Genomic DNA, 20,507 nt, shown 5'->3' with positions numbered 1-20,507 from the left:
TAGGATGCACAATTCCATAAATATTAGTAAGAGATCACATCAATAGCAGCCAGGGCCAACCAAAAATTATATCCATACAAACCTAATGTGGAAATCACTGATACATTCACTCATTCAATAAATCTAAACAAGAATCAAGTTTTGCCAAAGGCAAAGGTTAAGAGATCTGAAGAGAAAGAGACAAAATGCAAAATTCTGTTTGTTATTCCCTAGAAATAATGACAACACAGAGCATATGTAGCATGCATGTGCATGCATACATACATACAAAAGAGCAAAACAAAAAGCATTTTTATGCTTTTTATGATTTGAAAGGCTCCTTAAAATGAATCACATAATTTATTTGGGCTAGAACAGACCAACAGTTCCCAATATTTTAGCAAAAAGTAAGCTTCAATTATATGCACATCTGGGGTACATTCTCTCTACCCTACAAGAGAAGTCCCGTTGGGATATTAAGAACCAAATATGCAAAGGATCAAAGACATTCTTAACCTTGAAAACCAAAACAATTCACAGACCTTTCAACTACATTACCATAATAAACTTTTACCTTAAAACAAATGAATCTTCCACCTCAGATAATAATAATAAATTTTCATTTTGAAATCTACCAGACTCAATACAGTAATATCTATAATCAATATTTTTTAATATAAGCTCAGTTCTTAGTACTAGGCTAACTATCATAGAAGACTAAGAGAACTAAAAGGTTAAGATGCTTTCCCCAAGAAAATCCCAATCTTTCTTACTTACTTGCAATCTTACTTAGTTACAGATTACTGTAAGCACATATAGTCCCACTTCCCCAATATCCCTCCCAAAAACCTGGGAAGAAAGGTGAACAATTCCAATACCCATTTACATTTCAAAATATGTTTAAGTTAAAGGAGTTCCTACAAGACAAATATTACAAACAAAACAGATCCAGATATATGGGAAGAAAATATACTGTACCCCAAAGATCATTTCTACAAAGGCAGCAAGACAAAGCACCCTGAATGAATAATCTCACATGTAGGAATATCTTACAACAAAAAACAGAATACTTTTTCAGTCGTCATAACTACAAATTAGAATCATTAAGGATAAAAAAACAAACCATCAAAAGACTTCATTTATACAAAATAAAGTTGAAGAAATTAATTATTATGTGTTCTAGCAATAATACTTTATCAATACCTCAATCTTCCTGTCAAATTTTTCAAAACGAAGGTAAAGTGGGAAAAATCAACTTTAAAGTTTCAAATTTAAACTTAAACAACATTTCCACTGCTTGTTCATATATATAATTAATGTCTATCTGTTCCTGACAGTGGCAGGACATAATTGGCTATACATGTCAACCTAGTTCAAGAAAGCCCAGAAACCCCTTAGGTTCAGCTATGTAGCATTCCAATGCTATTAATTATGTATAGACTATTAATTATTTAATTATGAATTTTAATCTACATAAATTTTTCAGCTCTATCTCCATGAATTAAACCCTAAATTCCCTTTAATATCAATTGCTCAAACAAAACAATTCTGGTTCTCTTCCAACAAATCAAGATCAGGTAATTAACAACTCTACTGGTTCCATTGCTTCACAAAAGAACAATATTATGCTCACTTCTTTACAGCCTAGCAAGCACTTTGACACACATTATTTCATTTCAGTCTTCCAACAACCCTATGACGTAAGGCAAAAATTACCATTTTATTTCATGGAAAAGGAAAGAGATTTGGATAAGTTAGGTAACTGGTACAAAGTTCACTGCTAGAAAGGAGGTGAACAAAGACCAGAACGCACATGTCCTGACTCCATGTCCAAGTAACATTCCACAACATCACACAAATGAAAGCTTTTCTAAAAATCACTGAACTTAAAAACTATACTTTTCCTACTTAATCAAACCCTTTGTAAATATAAGAATTAAGATTCTAAAGCAAATGCAAACAGTAAAAAGGGTAGTCTAAACCACCTCCTATCTATATAAACATTATTTTGAAAAACAAATACAGTTGATCACAACTTGGGTTTGAACTGCACAGGTCCACTTATATGCAGATTTTTTTTCGATAGAGTATAGTACTATAAATGTATTCTCTTTTCCTTATGATTTTCCTAACAACTTTTCTCTAGCTTACTTTATTGTAAGAATACAGTATATAATGGATATAACATACAAAATATGTACTGACTGTTTATGCTATTGGTAAAGCTTCCCATCAATAGCAGCCTAGTTGTAGTTAAGTCTTGCAACAGTCAAAAGCTATACACAAATTTTCAACTGCAACGGCACCCCTAAACCCCACAGAGTTCAAGGGTCAACTGTATAAGGCTCAAAAGCAGTTCAAATACTACAGTAAAAAGAGCCTGAAGTTAAAATAAATCTATTATATTCACCCTATCACACCACACACAACCAACTCTGCATAATGCATACTAGCAGAGAATAGGTGAGGTTAGCTAGATATTATTTACTATAATGACTTGAAAAAAATTGTCTAAAAACCTTCACTTTTCCTAGTCTTAACCTTCTCTTGGCTTTGCTCCAGTCTAGTCTAGGAGTCTCCACAGTAGAGTGACAATCCACTGAAATATGGGAATTATTAGAGCACTGTGCCCATTTTTTTCAACCTAAAAATAAGATTTCCTTTTCACTAAATAATGTACTATATGAACTGACACTACCACCCTGACATAAACTCAAAAATACACATATAATTGGAAATTGGGGGTAGGCTCAAAAGTTTTTCACAAAAGGGATTCCTATTCAAGAAAATCTGGAGATCACTGCTACAAATAGAGAAGTAGGTAAGTCGTAGAAGACAAGTTGACTCTCGACTGCATCAAATAATCAAATCTATTTAAGGTGTTCAATATCCTACAGTACATACACAAATAACAATTTTTCATCTGCAATTGCATAATCTATGCCGATAGGGATATATCTTACCTCATCCTGGACTCCACTGGTAGTAGTCAGCTTGCTCCCATCAGTAATCGTAATAATTATTGCTGGCTCCAAGAAAAAAGGGTTTCGTCCCTAAAGTCAAAAAACACATCAATCATATTAAGGTCTAGACATCAGCTCAATTTTTCTGAGTAAAAAGTCAATTCTTAGAACACTGTATAAATCCACCTTTCTTGTCAAGTTTTATGCATAGTATATACTTTTTGTACATTAAAAAAAGGTTCTGAAAGAAACATACACTAAACAGAAGTTAACCTTAAAGGAATGGGGTTAGGTAGTGGAAAAGATTTTTCACTTCTTTCTACATTTTTGTATTGTTTTAATTTTTATGGTGAGCATTTATATTTATGTAACTAACTAAAAGTGCTTAATTTTTTAATAGGGACCCTACAGTTCAATTCATATTGAGATATTAAAAATTAAAATAGACACTATTTTTCTGAGAAACTTCTTAGAGAGAAAGGCAAAATAGTAGGTGAACATTACAAGGAAATATAATTTATGCTTGTAATCAAAGTGTCTAACCAAGTGACTGGATATATGGATGGAAGAGCTCTAAAATCCATTCCATGGGAACACTAGGGCTACTCTAAGCTTAGCAAAAATTAATGAGAGTCCAATTTGAAAAATTAAAAAGGATGGTTACTTAAACCGCTTGGCAAGAGAAGGTACAAAAACAACAGTAGCAAAGGCAATGGAAGACAGTGGCACAAAACTCACTGCTCTGTCTGTAGGGTGAAATAACTTCAATAACTTCCATTCAAATCTCTGGCTAAGTTACTCTGAGTACTACGGTCAATTCTAGGGGATGCATTTTGTGAGAGAATTAGATAAACATAAGCTTATCTTTTACGTATAAATGGCTCTCATTTAAGATATTAAGCGCATTCATTAAGCACATTTAAGACAAAATTATGACCAAAGGATAAAAGTTCAACAGGGTAAACCTGTGTTTGTTTGAAATCAAAGGTATCAAACTCTCTGCTACTAACACTGTTCAAGAAAGGACAGAATGAAGTTTTGCTGAATATGTCACAGAACAGCATATGACAAATTTTAATGTGCATATGGATCACTTGGAAATCTTGTTAAAATGCAAGTTCTAATTCAGCAAGTCTGGGATGAAGACAAAGGTTCCACATTTCTAACAAGATTGTAGTCTAGGAGATGCTAATGTCCATAGACCATATTTGGAATAGCGAGGGTGTAGAAGGGTTATATACATGTAATACTCTATGGTTCAATAAACTTCCCTTACATTTATATAACTCTCAGTCACTAGCATATTACAGCACATACTTTGTTAAATGCATTTACAAACACTTTTCACATACACAAACTGTGATTACAACTAATTTTCAAAAAGTGGGAGTGGAGATTTGGTAGTTGAAAACTTCTTGATCAAGTTACACAACTTGTAGGTAGCATATACATTTTTCAAACTGGTGTCCAAGAGATAACCATCCCAGTGGAGAAAACGTCCTCTGGTCAAATTAAAATATGGTGGATGTAACCTCTAGATTTCAAATGCATAGTAGCATCCAAATGTTACAGAAGACTTGCAGGGGGGAAAAAAACATGAATTTACCCTTCCTCCTTCTCTACAACATTCATGGCAAATGGAACACATTTTGTGAAACATTACACTATACTGTCACATCATTCACCTCCAACATAATAATAAATTCTATGCAGGTCTTCTCACGGACCTAGAGATACGCAATGTTCATTCTAACCTCTGAGCTTGGAGTGGCTCCCTCAAATAAAATGTCTTTTCTTTTCACTGCCCACAGCCCACCCAATTCCTAATCATTCTTCAAAACCAAATTAAAGTCCTCATCTTTTTCCACGAAGCCTTCCCTGATTAGCCTGCTCTTAAAAAATTAGTTCTTTCTCATCAAATTCTAATAGTGGCAACTTTCAGACTCAATAAAAATACAGATACAGTAGAATATTTCTTCAAATAACGTTGGATTTGGAGTGGTTTCATGGAGTACATTTTGAATACTACTCCCTACAGCATTTATCCTCTCCAAATTATTTTTAACTTAATACATAACACCTTGCACAATGTGAATATACTCAACACTACTGAATACACTCAAAAATGGTTAAGATAGTAAACTGTTATGTGTTTTTACTACGGTTCTTTAAAAATACACCATCTTGTATTATTTGCTATGGTTTCAGGTGTTTGAATCAACTGAAGGCAAGGATCATGTTATATTTCTTCCTCAGCACTGAGCACAAAATACCTGAGCACTGGGCACTTAAATACTCACTGATTCACTAACTGTAGTTTAATACAAAACTACCGATGTTCATGGAACCATTTAGAATTAATCAAACTTCAACAAGTTTTGAAAGAAATATAGATATGTTACCTTTACCTCAATACAAATACCTTCTCTAACTTATGAATTTGCTGGGATACAAGGATACACTACCTGCCTTCTATATCTGTTTTGCCATCTGCTAATCATTTATTCCTGTTTGTCATTCAAATATTTACTGAGTGGCTACCATATATCAGGCACTGTGTTAGGTGCATGATACATAATCTCCAACCTCACAAATAATAAATGTACATTTAACAACAACTTTCTTCTGGTCTCTACAAATTCCACTGCAGATCAAAAATTGGCAAAGGGAGATAAAAAAGGCCAAGATGTCCTCATATCTTCAGTATTATTGTATCTTGCTTCCACCCTTAAGCTAAAACTACTCTGTATAACTTGCTGCCTTTCAAAAAACAAATCAGTAATCTCTTAAAGCCACAACAACATGGACCAAATACTTGCAACAGTGTTTCTGTATCACCTCTACATTTTAGCCTAACTAAAATTTTCTTTGTATTTCCTGAATGAGAGTGTGACATCCATCAATTCTTATTCCTATGTAAGCACATTAAGAATTATCCTCCAGAGGCCAGAAAGTTAGTCATATCTATAATTGAAGAACAATGATCTATGATGTATTAGGAACTTCATGGATGGGTGGCTTATAAGAGTCTGCCTTCGGCTCAGGTCATGATCCCAGGGTCCTGGGATGGAGTCCAACATCAGGGTTCCCTGCTCAGCGGGAAGTCTGCTTCTCCCTCTCCCCTCACCTGCCACTTTCCCTGCTTACACACACACGCACTCTCCTTCTGTCAAATAAATTAATTTAATTTAAAAGAAAAAAGAACTTTATGATGATGTCCATCCAAAAACTAATACTTTCTTAAGGACCGTAATATCTAAAGATCAAGTTAAAATGAATTAAAATTTAGCCAAGTCTTTGAGGTATTAAAAATTAAGCTAAATTCGAACATCAAAATAAAAGTTACTTTTTCCTTGACAACAAGCTTTTAGTTGAAACTTTACTAGAGTGATACATATACTTTCCACAGAGGCTAGGCCTGAAATTACTAGAATAATCAGGTACTCGATAATAACAGTAAAACAGCTGTATTACCTCATTTAACCCTAAAAACTTGGTGAGGTAAAATATTCACTGAGATTAAATAATATAATCCAAAGTCAGCCAGCTGGTAACTGACACAGCCAAAACCTTATTCCAACTCTAAATATCATCTGAAAGTCCTGTTGGTAGCAACTAAATTCTCTTGGATACAGTTCTACACCAACCTGGACTGTGCCATATTCACACAACAATGAATGGTGTTACAATCAGTTTGGCTTTATTTAATATATTCTATCTGCAGCAAAATTAACTAGAGGAGAACTATTTCTTTCCTTAGTTTCCTGTTGTTTTGTAATGTCTTACCCACGAATTTTTCTATATATAAATCAGTACACCTCCCCCCAACAAAAACACTGAGGCAAAATGCAATATATATCAACATCTACTTTTGAAAACTAAATAATTTCAGCCAACTTTCAAAAAGCATATATACGAAAGCAAGATAAAACATTAAGTTCTTTAATGGCTTTAAATTTTGGAAAATTCAGACAGAGATCAAAGGTAGAGAAAAGTAAAGAAAAATATGACCATCCTCATTTCACCTATTTATTTAACCCTAACATGCCTAAGATCCCTTCCTCTCTGACATAAGTTTAGTCAAGAATCACACTAAGAAAAGCAATAGAAGTATGTTAATTAAAAAAAAAAATCACACTAAGAAAAGCAATAGGATTAGTCATGATAAAAATTAGAATAATGACTTAATGAATGTATATACAAAAGGGCGTTTTTTATTTCTTCAGGAACAAATTATCCCTACCTCTATATATAAATGTTAGAATTAATAATTTAAGCGTAAATTTCTAAATCACCTGCAGAAAATGATCCGATGATGTTGCTCCAACAAAGTTTTCTCCTCTCCTGCCTTTGGTAGTGCACTTATTCTTGGCAGAAGCACAAGAAATAATTGACATCTTTCTTTCACAACAGTTTTACCCAAGAAATTAAAACACATTTCTGGCTGTCTACCAGTATCACAAGATTTTCTGCATGTTTTATAAAGAATAATTTAACATTTCAAAGGTCTAAAAGTTGTGATTTAATCATTGCAATACAATGCCATTAGCCATTTGGTGCCAAGTCAACATAGTTTAATAATTCCCAAATCTTTATATTTAAGAATAAATACGATACATTTTTATTCTTAGCAAGTATGTTTATAAAGTCACTCAATTTGGGGATGACTGTCCATATTAGAATATCCCTCAAAATTCACCTTGATCATAAAGTTATAAACAGCCTCTATCTTAGTTATAAAATCTCCCCACAAAATAATATTAAGCTCTGCTACAACAAAGGCAACCAGTAGAGGGACTAAAAGTTTACTTTTGTCATTAGCAGAATTAAAATCAGATGGTTCTCTCAGAGCTGTGGCTCTTTGGCAAAAAGAAATCTAAACATGTCCCTTGATAATATAGTGCAAGGTATAATATTCTACCTATAGAGCTATTTACTAATGGAAATCTTGTCATTTAGAAAACTGATTTATAAAAAAAGAAAGAAAAGAAAATTGATTTTAATGCTGGCCAAAAATCTCAAGTAAAATTTTTGCTAAAGATAAAATAAAGCAAAAATGTTCAGTTCTCTCAATAATTTAATATTATCATGGTATTAAAACAATTAAGGTATAAAAATCTCAATAAGGAAATTTAAAGAATTAAAGTAAGTAGATCTTATCTGCTAGCATCTATTTCATTTTTGCAAAAAAAAAATAGTTTTTGAAAATTTTTAAATTTTCCAGAAAGTTTTGAAAATATAAAAATAAGGCTAACTTTCCCCCAAATACAAACTAACCTGGTTCGCAGAATCAGTATTTTTACTTTTACCCAATTAATTTAAAATGTAGTAGGGGGAGGGGTACAGGAATTTTACTGTACCCTTAAACGGGTCTTAACTATTCTCTTCTGAAGCAAAAGCAAGCCATCCCTGAGCATTCAGTAATACCTTCTGTGGCTACCTCTGCTGTAGTACCAACGGGCTCATTTTCTTTCGGTGCCATCACGTTACCAGTCCTTAGAACACCCTCATAAGGATAGCCAAGTGCCTGTCAAAGCTACTTTTCCCATGGGCTAAAGGGAAAATGTGCACCCACAGTCAGCCCTCCAGCTCTCCTGTGTTGGGATCTTCAGCTAACCGACAGCTACTCTGGTCTAGTTATTTTGCCGTATTCCAGGAAATGTACAGCCAAAAGAAATCAACAGAAGTGATGTTAAGATGTATAACATCTTAAACTAGGCTAAAAGTTATCACCTAGCAAGAAAATAAAAAACTTCCAGAAATAGCCTGTGCTTTTTTACAACCTAAAACTTCCTTTTCAAGTTAAGTAACATCAACAACAAGCAAATGTTAAAAGAAGGAAAGAGTTCCCCGGAGAAATAAGTACTACATTAGTAAAGGTTCTCATGCATACACTGGACAAGGACTAACTAGGACTGCTGTTAAAAATTTTTGTAATGATGCTTAAGTTGCTAAACTAGATCTTTAGGTCTCCTATTTACATCTTTGTAAAATCTACATAAATAAAAACATGAAGCTGGAATCATCTATCCTATTTTCCTCTATTACCATATCTAATAAAGAGGTAACAATGCATGAACCTCTAAAATATGACAAACCACTTCATTTTCATTTAGAAATTTTGACACTCCCTATATGTCAAAATTCAGATTCTATAGAGAAAATAGAAAATATAGAAACATTAAGGATAATATTTACCTACTTTAAGCTTCTTTCTAAAAGAAAAGTAGCTTAGAATGGAATTCACACCCAAAGATTTCTTAGTCATAATACTGATAATAAACACAATTACAACTATATACAACTGAGAAGCTTTTAATACATACTTCATAATACAAGTGAACTGGTATAAATTACATTTTGTTCAGTATTGCTCAACTTCAGACAACTGCATACCACAACCAGAATTTTTTCAGTATCTGCTTATTATCTGTACTAGTATTTATATACTTATTATTTTTCCTTAAGTCAGTTCCATTTTTTTATTTTTGCCTCAAACTATAGCAATAAGATCTATGAAATCATAGTTTTGATGTGCTAATTATATCTTCTATTCAATAATTCATTATCATTAATATGATTTAGCTTTTTTTAAAAGGTGGGGAGGTTCATTACAGGGATGAATACACAGCTGGTTAAACATTCCAAACAAAATATAATAATTATTTAAGTCAATAAAGGCCTGACAGGCTTACATTTAAATCAATATTCCAAGGCCAGAATTATAATTTTATGTTTGTTTTAGAATTCATTAAGATTATTACATAAAATGGCATAAATGAGTCTTTTGATGAAAAAAATCTAAAATATTCATCTTAGGAAATTAGTGCTTGTAAAATAGTACCTTTGGATACATAGGAAAGATCTCTGAAAGATACATAACAAACTGATTAATCATGGCTGGCTGCCTCTGAAGAATGGAAGTAAGCAACTGTATAACTTTTTTTAATACTTGAACTTTTTAACCATGTGCATTTATTACATATTCAAAACAAGTACTCTTCAAAATTAAAATGTGCTTAGTAACCAAAAATAAAACCTTAAAAATCTGCTACTATATAAAAACCTACCATTTTAGAATATATTAAGGTCTAGAACTATAGAAAAACATGTTAAAATTCCACATTAAAAGATATATATTTTTAGTTTCAAGTAATTCCATTATACAATTGTGTACCGATACAGTTCCTTTATCTAACCATGGAATTCCTTATGTTAAAAATATTAACAGCATTAAAAACAGATGGAGTAAGACTTAGGCAAAAGTAGGGGGCGGGGCGTCTGGGTGGCTCAGTCGTTAAGTGTCTGCCATTGGCTCAGGTCATGATCCCAGGGTCCTTGGATCGAGCCCCGCATCAGGCTCCCTGCATCGGGGTCCCTGATCCGGGGAAAGTCTGCTTCTCCCTCCCCCACTCCCCCTGCTTGTGTTCCCTCTCTCGCTGTGTCTCTCTCTGTCAAATAAATAAAATCTTAAAAAAAAAAAAGTAGAGGGGAATTCCATATATTTATTTTAATAAAATGACTAAGGAGCAATATCCTGGAATTTGATTTAAATAATAAACCAAACAGTTACCATGTAAGAAATACTGTAAGAACCTAAGAATAGCGTGACTTTATGAATATAATTAATGTTAAGGAAACTCAGTAACATAAAGGGCTAAGAATTACTGCATCAAAAATAATATAGGGGCGCCTGGGTGGCTCAGTCGGCTGGGCGGCTGCCTTCGGCTCAGGTCATGATCCTAGGGTCCTGGGATCGAGCCCCACATCGGGCTCCCTGCTCAGCGGGAAGCCTGCTTCTCCTTCTCCCTCTGTCTACCACTCTGCCTACTTGTGCTCTCTCTCTGTCAAATAAATAAATAAAATCTTAAAAAATATATATATATAAATTCAATATATTTGAAATATTAAATATTTAATAATTTCACAGAATTTCAGTTTTACATTTGAACAGGAGTCTAAAGTTTGAATAAGAGTATCCTAACAAATAAATACTTGGTTTTGGCAATATTTTAAAAAGTAATAGCACTAGTGTTTATACTGGCATAAACAGAGTAATGAGGATATATCAGAAATATAATCTTACTTAAGAAATACTAACATGCGGGATAAAGAACCTAATATACCCATAGGAAATGGACTGGGTAATGACAATTTAGGGAAAAATTATCCCAGCAAAGCATGTAATAGTAAACATGTTGCAAACAAGGCAGAAAAAGTAAAAAATGAAAGCTAGGACGAAAACATATTTTCAAAGACAGATGAAGTTATATAACAATAATACTGAAAATTAATTTGACCTCATTAAACACACAGATCTACCTATACCCTTTAGACTAATCATCTCCTTGGGGTGTTGATTACCACCAAATCTACAGATACTACCTTTGGTCTGGTTAAATCATATCTTTAACCATTAGGGCTACTTCCTTCTAAACATCTACATATATGGTCTCAAAAGAATCATTCACACACACAACAGCCCTCCTACAAACCAGATGGACTTCAACCATAGTGTTCTACGTAAGTACCTTCAGAACAACTACAATTGAAAATGAAGAGGAACAGCCTAATAAATGTTTCATGTCAGCAAAGTCAGCAACAAAGCATTAAATTTAATAAAGGAAAAAAATTCGTGATAAGCACTTGGAAAAACTGACAGTCTATTTTTTCCCATGTGCTATAGCTGAAGGCCAACTTGAAAATAATTTAATTGGATAAATCATAATTCAAGATTAGTTTTAAGGGGTCCTGCTTTGTAAAATATATGATTTTTCATTTTCTAGGAAAGGTAACCCAATTTCAGAAGTTTTTTTAGAAGGAAACATTAAAATTTCTCCAAATCCATTACATAGGTATTTGTACTTGAGTAAAACAGTTTCTAGAAATCCATTCTTCCTAGACTGTGACAAACATTTATTGATGCTTGTGCTAAGTCCCTTCCCAAGTGTTTACAACAGGTTTTAAATTTTCAAAATAAATGACATTTTTAGGAAACAAAAAACTAACCCCATAATATTTGGGCTTCCTGCCAGAAAGTTTTTTATAAGCCCTTCTAACTATACATACAAATCCACCAAGGTTTTATCTGAATAATGAATCTCATAAAAAAGCAGATGTCATATATGGATGACTGGACAGTTGTTACATATTTTCGATAACTGCTATAAGCTCACTAAAATGGAAGCTCTAAGAATAACTCTTTTTTTATTACATTAAAGATTTACATTGAGTATAATGTTATTTGGGATTAGACATTGTCCATACTCGATTAACAATAAAATTTATATACAAAGACCTTTTACTCTTTCTATTACCTGATTGAGGCCCAATTTTCTGGATGCAATCTCTAGATTTTTTTTCTAACTTACTGCTTTGAGAAACGGATTGACAACTAAAACTGTACAACAAAAATTCAAAATTTTACATTAGTTGTTACCTGCCGAAGTATATAAATGACCAGGAACTATCATAACTCAGGCATTATCAGAGGCCACAAAGACATCGTTTTGGATAATCCAAAAGTACTGTATAGCCTATCATCAGTTTGCAGATGGAGCCTTTGTAATAACACTCACTGGGGTTTGCAGCCTAACCTCTCACAGAACACTGCATACTCAAACATCTTCAATTCCTGTGATTAAAAATAATCTACTGTTTTTTTATTTTTTTTTTTTAAAGATTTTATTTATTTATTTGAGAGAGAGAATGAGATAGAGCATGAAAGGGTCAGAGGGAGAAGCAGACTCCCCGCCGAGCAGGGAGCCCGATGTGGGACTCGATCCCGGGACTCCAGGATCATGACCCGAGCCGAAGGCAGTCGCTCAACCGACTGAGCCACCCAGGCGCCCTCTACTGTTTTTTTATTATAATAATTTATTTCAGAGTAATTGTTGGGATACTTCTGGTGTTCAAACTCCAAAATAACCAGAAGACTTTGTTGATGTTTCCTAATATCTAACTAGGTTCACTAGCTTTAAGACAAAGGGAAAGTTTTCCTTTAACATGCCAGCATCAACGCTGCCATTTACTAGTTACAAAGTGCATCACTAATAGCTAACACTACAATTTCTTTTTCTCACATACTCAAAACTGTTTTCATTTCTATAGTAGTTTTTTACATGATATAATCCTTCCAAGGACCTTTACCATGAGTCCCTCAGCTTATCTAGGCAAAATTAATGGGTAGAAAATGTTAAAATGTCATACCCTTTTAAGGCACAGATTAATAAAGGAAGAGTGTGTAGGGACTAGAATAAATCTTGATAAGATATCACTAGGCTGATATAAATTTGTCCTATGGTTACAACTAATCCTTTTAATTCTAGATTCTTAAGTTAAAATATTTTTTTATGTGCAACTATCTCTCACTATACCAATAATCGAATTTCAAATTGCCTATGCTCTAAAAAAGAACTATTATCACATAAAAATAATCCTTTCTAGGCTTTTCCTGTTTTTCCCACATAAACCTACATTACAAATAATAAATTGAATCATATATTTCACATTTGACCTTTCTTCTGCACAAGAACATCCTCCTCCAACCTCTATCCCATCCATCACCAACTTAAACTCTAAAATATACAAAGCCCTAGAAATGCACTCATCTAAATTTCCTCAAAGATTAAAACCTTCTTGCTTTGAAAATTAGAACATGTCTGGTTTATTAAATCATTCATGTTATCAAACTGGTTTTGGACAAGAAACAGAGATTTTGGGGGGCCCTGGGTGGTGCAGTTGGTTAAGCGTCCAACTCTTGGTTTCAGCTCAGGTCCTGATCTCAGGGTCATGATATTGAGCCCCACATCAGCTTGGAGTCTGCTGGAGAGACTCTCCCTCTCTCTCTCTCTGCCCCTCCTGCTCATGCGCTCCCTCCAAATAAATAAATCTTTAAAAAGAAAGAAAGAAAAAGAGATTTTGGAGAAAAGACTTTTTAAAACCAAGGGAAAATATTTTTGGAGCCATCTATGGAGCTCAATTCAAAGTCAAAACCATTATGTTTCTTAAGGCACAAAATTTTACTTTCGTTAGAACTACTCAATAGCTAATTCTAACTTCTTATACTGGATATATGTTGGGTTGCAGAACTTTTCCCAAAGGTTTCAGATTAGAAAGCTTTTATCCTGTTAAGTGTTTAACATAACATTGGGATGACAATAATCATCATCATCTGAGTTTCTACCATGAGCCAAACAGACATTTTGCTAGATGATTAACAAATATTTCTGGTTCTTATAAAAATTCTCAAGATTGCTATTATCACCATTTTGTGGATAAGAAATCTGAAGCTCAGTGAAGTTAAGGGGAATTGTCAATACAACCTAAGCTAGGGCGCCTGGATGGCTCAGTTGGTTAAGCGACCGCCTCTGGCTCAGGTCATGATCCTGGAGTCCTAGATCGAGTCCCGCATCAGGCTCCCTCTCAGCAGGCAGTCTGCTTCTCCCTCTGACCCTCCACCCCCCCTCATGCTCTCTCTCTCATTCTCTCTCAAATAAATAAATAAAATCTTAAAAAAAAAAAAAAATACAACCTAAGCTAGTGAGTAGCAGAGCCAGGCACAGCCAGTTCTAATGAAGTGGTTCTTTCCGTATCACCACACTGCTTGTCCTGAAAATAGCTAGATAAAATACTCTTATGTGCCCACAATTCCAATTTTCAAAATTCAAAAAAAAGGAAATTCACAAAAATGGTAATAGGTGTTATAATAAATTATGTTGTGTATCACTTAATCTTCACCATAATCCTGCAGCATAGATCCTTTCATCTCGTTTTCCTAATGGCAAAACTGAAGCAGAGAGGTTACATGGAACTCATGGGTAGAGTGGGAACTGATAGAACCAAACCATTTTCTGAATCTTGAAACACAAGGCTTAGAGGTTTTCAAAATTATCTTACATCAAAGGAAACATGATGGTTAACTAATTACAAATCTTACAAACTAGATAAAAAATTATATTGTAACGCTCATACTAGCTGGCATACTACACTGGAAAAGCCAACTAATCAACTGACTAGGTTAATAACTCTGTATGAACCCACTATATCAGAAACTTAATAAACTATGAAATACAAAATCAAGAAGTACCATTAAATATATACATATATTAGTATTTAGGCCTTAAAATAACAGTGGTGTAAAATCTTGTGAACTATCCCCCACATTCATATTCTTACTTTTTTCCAAACCAAGAGAGTGGGAAGAAAATCCAACTGCATTTAACAGTATTTCCATACAGTGTTACAAGGCTAAACATAACACACTGACAAAATGAAACGCCTGGTTTTCACAGAGGCATTGAAAGAAAGCATATTCCATTAAAGAAATACAAACATACCCCCAAAAGGGATTCAGATCTACTGGTTATACTTACAAATAAAATTTGTTCTTAAGTAACATACAAGTTACTAATAAAATCTGCATCATAATTGTTCCATAACCAATTTCAATCTTTTAAAATACTTCATAAGTGTGAAGAAACAAAGCCTTTACTTTCTGGCCTTTACTTTCTTTATGTATAAAATGAGCCTTTCTTTATGTACAAAATGAGGAAGATGGAGTAAACTTCTAGCATGACTTTCAATTCTAAAGTCCCATAAAATAATAGTCACAATAAAATACATATAAAGGTCCAATGAAAACTTCTGTCAGTAGATGCAAAAGTTCAATTTTGTTCTCAAGAGTGTATATAAAAATTCACTAAGCTTCACATTTAGATTTGTGTATCTAAGTTATACCTCAATAAAAAGGCTGGGGGATGAAGAATCAGGGAATAAAAACAAACTAAAACAGAAACAAAAAAAACTTCAGTATTTTGTTTATGGTCTGGGGACCATGCTTAAATTAAGAAAAGTAATAATAAGGCTAAACAAAATATATAAGGACAATACTTTTTTAAAATGAAAGAAAACAGGATTGGTATATGTGGGCACTGATCAACGAAACAAAAAAAAACGCCACCAAGATGATTTTACATAGATTAAAAACTTGAGTAAAGGGTTGTATTAGTTAAAAATAATTTTAAAATATTTAAGAAAATTTCAAGTTATAAAATATTGCACAATCTCGGGCGCCTGGGTGGCTCAGTTGGTTAAGCGACTGCCTTCGGCTCAGGTCATGATCCTGGAGTCCTGGGAGCGAGTCCCACATCGGGCTCCCTGCTCAGCGGGGAGTCTGCTTCTCCCTCTGACCCTCCCCACTCTCATGCTCTCTCTATCTCATTCTCTCTCTCAAATAAATAAATAAAATCTTTAAAAAATAAAAAAATTAAAAAATAAAAAATATTGCACAATCTCTTTGGAGAAATCCATGACATGAATATGGCTAAATAATCCTTTCACTAATTCTAACCACAAATGACCTTAAATCAACTTAAAATACTTGAATAAATGAAATTCTTTCATTCAAATATTACATTTGTTCCTGGCCTTTTAATTTCCAGCTGTACATAGTTTAATATATAATTATTAACATTCTCTTGCATGAAGAGAAAATAAAATTCTCTTTGAAGAAGCAAAACCTATTATTTTTTGCCTTTCATACTTATGACTTCTTTTCAATAATTTGTAATTAAGAATGCAATAATGTCCTTTGGATATTTTCTTATTTTCTTTTGAAAGATCATGACAGAGTAGTTTTTTGATACTTTAGAAAACAGACTTAGGTTATAAAATTATGAAGAAAAATGATAGCAAGTGTTGTCAAAGAAAATAAAATCTGGGTCTTAAAATTTTTCATTTCAACTACCACCTTTAAAACTAATGCTCAATAGGAAATAAATCATATCCACTTTTACGCTACTTTGAGCTCAAATCTTCTTATTAAAATATCCCTTGATACACCCAACAGATGTGCTCCTCAAAGGTCTCTTGCAAACAAACTTGTGTAAATCTCATCTTAAACACACTAGGGGGAGCTCCCCATTTGAAAGAATCCTAAAACATGTGCTTTTTGTCCTGTGTGAAGGTTCCTTCTCTAACTTGCATTCCTGCAAAAAAATGACTTTGACTTATCTGAACCTTACATCTAGTTTTCATTTAATGCATTTTTAAAAAACACCATCCCTATACTTCGTCATATTTACCGATTGCCATTAAGACAACTCTGGCCAAGTTACAGCATTTACTTTTCACACTGCTTCCTCAGGAAGCAATACAAAGCCCAAGGGAAAAAAATATACACTTAATATGCTGTAAGATTTCAAAGCATGTAATAAAAATCCACTTTAAAAATCTCTAAATTCTTACAATTTCACATTTAAAGCTGAAAAATAATGAACTAGAGGTAAATAAACTAATCTATTGAGGGGAAAAAGTATGCTTTGTGTCTCTTGGGCATGTCACAATTTTGAAAGTATATTTTAATATACCATCCCATTTAAACCTCCAATCAATTCTAGAATAAGAGGACAATGGCTTCATTATTAGCAATCCGGAATATGAAGAAGCAGAGGCACAGGGTGGTCAAGTGACTATCCAATGTTACATAGTAACTTAATATCAAGGTCAGGACTGGGATTTCAATTTTCACATTTCTGGCTATTGCACTTCTTTTACACAGTTAAATACAGATGGAGAAAAAACTTTTAAGCAAGTTTGACTGTAAAGTCCTCTATCTGCCAATAAGAATTATTGGCCAATAAAAATTATTGAATATAATTTTAAGAGGTTTATAAGTTCAAGGGACTAGCCAAGGCCTTTCAATGGGGAAAGGACAGTCTCTTCAACAAATGATGTTAGGAATACTAGATGTTCACAGACAAAAGAATGAAGTTGGACCCTTACCATACACCACATATAAAAATTAATTCAAAATGGATTAAAGACTTAAATGCAAGACCTAAACTAAAACTCCTAAAAGAAAATAGAGGGGGAAGAAAGCTTCAGAGACATTGGGTTTGGCAATTTCTTGCATTTGACACCAAAAGCACAGGCAACAAAAAAAATAAAACTGGACTACATCAATAATTAAAACTCCTGTCATCAAAGTACACAATCAAGAGTGAAAAGGCAACCCATGAAATGGGAGAAAAATTTGCAAATCACGTATCTGGTAAGGGGTTAATATCCAAAATACTTAAAAGAACTCCTACAATTCAATAACAAAAACCAAATAACTCAATTAAAAAATGAGCAAAAGACTTAAGCAGACATTTCTCCAAAGCCAATATACAAATGGCCAACCAGCGTATGAATGGATGCTCAATATAATTAGGCAAATGCAAATAAACCAGTGAGCTATCACCTCACACCTATTATGATGGCCAAAATCAGAAAAACAGAAAACAGCATTGACAAGGATCTAGAGAAACTGGAATTCTTGTTCACTGTTAGTGGGAATATAAAACACTGCAACCACTATGGAAAATAGGAATTTTTCAAAAATTTAAAAATAAAATTACATGATCCAGCAATTCCACTTCAGGGTATATATTCAAAAGAATTGAAAGCAGGATCTCAAAGAGACATTTGCACACCATGTTCATAGCAGCATTATTCATTCACAATAACCAAGAGGTGGAAGCAACCCAAGTGTCCATTATGGATGAATGGATATGCAAAATGTGGTATACGCATAGAATAGAATATTATTCAGCCTTAAAAAGGAATGAAATCCTGGCATAAGCTAACACAGGAATGAATGGTGAGGACATTTATGTTAAGTAAAATAAGCCAATCACAAAAACAAACACTGTATGATTCCACTTATGTGAGGTATCTCTAAAGTACTCAAATTCGTAGAGATAAAAAATAGAATGGTGGTTGCCAGGAGCTGGGGAGAGGAAAAAAAGGAGTTATGCTTAACAGGTTAAAGTTGCAGATATGAAAAAGTTCTGGAGACTGTGAATATGAATATACTTAATACTACCAAATTGTACACTTAAAAATGGCTAAGATGGGGGTCACCTGGCTGGGCTCAGTTGGAAGACCATGCAACTCTTAATCTCTCTGGGTTGTGAGTTTAAGCCCCACCTTGGGTGTAGAGATTACTTTAAAAAAATAATTAAAAAAAAAAAAACACAAAGGGTTAAGGTGGTCAATTTGATATTATGGATTCTTTAGCACCATTTAAAAATTAGAAAAAGTTCAGGGCCTTAAAAAATTTACAAAATACCATTTACCACTGTTTCCATTTAATACTCAGCACAGTAGTATGTCCAAGTATTATAATCTACTTTCTTCTGACAACATGTCTGTAGGTCAATAAATATAAAACTACTGTTAATACATTTGTTGATAACCTAAGGGAAACAAAAAACCCAAACAGGAATCAAGTTTTCAGTACTTTACCTACCAACATTAAAAGAAAGCCTGGGGGCGTCTGGGTGGCTCAGTTGGTTAAGCGACTGCCTTTGGCTCAGGTCATGATCCTGGAGTCCTGGGCTCCCTGCTCAGTGGGGAGTCTGCTTCTCCCTCTGACCCTCCCCCTTTTCATGTGCTCTCTCTCATTCTCTCTCTCTCAAATAAATAAAATCTTTAAGAAATAAAAGAAAAAAAATAAAGCCTGTATTTTGTACTGAGTACTAAATAGATACTGCTTGCATAAAAGGAACAAAGTAGCATTATTAAAGCTCTACCTGAATTTGCTAAATTCACAAACACTTCTTTATACTGAAGAATAAAGTTCGTTAAAATTATTCTCCCTAAGATTCATTCAACTTGATCTTGTCTTAAAAGCCACTATTTTTTAATGAGGTTAAAACTTGGCATTGAAAATCCTTAAAAAATTAAACACATATTGTATCTCCTTTTAGGAACTGCTCAAGGATTGTCTTCATCAAGGGCTCAGGGTAGTAGGTTAGGAACCGTTCTAAGTCCTTTCAATTCTTTTGAATATATACCCTGGAGTGGCTCTCAAAAGATCAGCATTATTCGAAACCCTGATGAACACATGTGAAAATTACATGGGTCACATTCTGCTGCAATGATACGCAATTTAATGAGGTGTTGCTATAATTTCTAAGGAAAAGATTGACTAGAAGCTACACAATTGTTCCATGATTGTAGAAATATCAGCAAATGGTATTGATTATCAAAATTAAATATCTAGAAGGATTTCTATATACAAGGGCAAGGAAGTTTTTACTGGGATGTCCAAAGTGCTTGAAGAAAACGTTCACCAAGAGTCATTTTTTCTCAGCTACTTTCACCTTACGGCCGTCCTGCAAATTCTGTTAGTATCCTAATTACTAATACCTCAAAGATGTTTTATTTTTAAGTATACTAACTAAATTAACACATGCAATATAGACATTAAAAATACTCCTGGGATTAGTTATGGAAAATCACGTATGTTTATGTACGTTCAAGGAGTAAGTGTGGGGGTATCTAAATAAATATATATGTACCCACATTTAGATATTTAAGAAAATTATTTGGAAACTTACATAAATGTTTTTAGATGCTCTATAAAAACAATATCCTCTGTCCCTTTCATCTAGCTCACCTTATCTCATTTCCTTTAGTAATAAGATTATAATACAAGTATTTAGTACTGTGGGCTCTACATATCCTTGCATAGAATGTGAAAGGGAAGTTACTATGTAAAAACACTGAGGTTACAGA

At 33.5% G+C, this 20,507-nt stretch overlaps 1 protein-coding gene across 3 annotated transcripts in view; it reads right to left on the bottom strand.

Annotated features, from left to right (window-relative positions):
* Window positions 1-20,507, bottom strand: part of INTS6 (integrator complex subunit 6) — a 106,701-nt gene that overhangs the window by 82,046 nt on the left and 4,148 nt on the right. For all 3 annotated transcript variants that reach the window (XM_081814900.1, XM_006745846.3, XM_081814901.1), the window contains exon 4: window positions 2,943-3,032. In XM_081814900.1, coding sequence (XP_081671026.1) covers window positions 2,943-3,032 — 90 coding nt within the window. The remainder of the gene's footprint in view (window positions 1-2,942; window positions 3,033-20,507) is intronic.

This window comes from Leptonychotes weddellii, chromosome 3 (assembly GCF_054177405.1).
Source record: "Leptonychotes weddellii isolate Sample4059 chromosome 3, ASM5417740v2, whole genome shotgun sequence".
Classification (NCBI taxonomy): Eukaryota; Metazoa; Chordata; class Mammalia; order Carnivora; family Phocidae; genus Leptonychotes; species Leptonychotes weddellii.
This window is presented reverse-complemented; position numbering and strand designations above follow the sequence as displayed.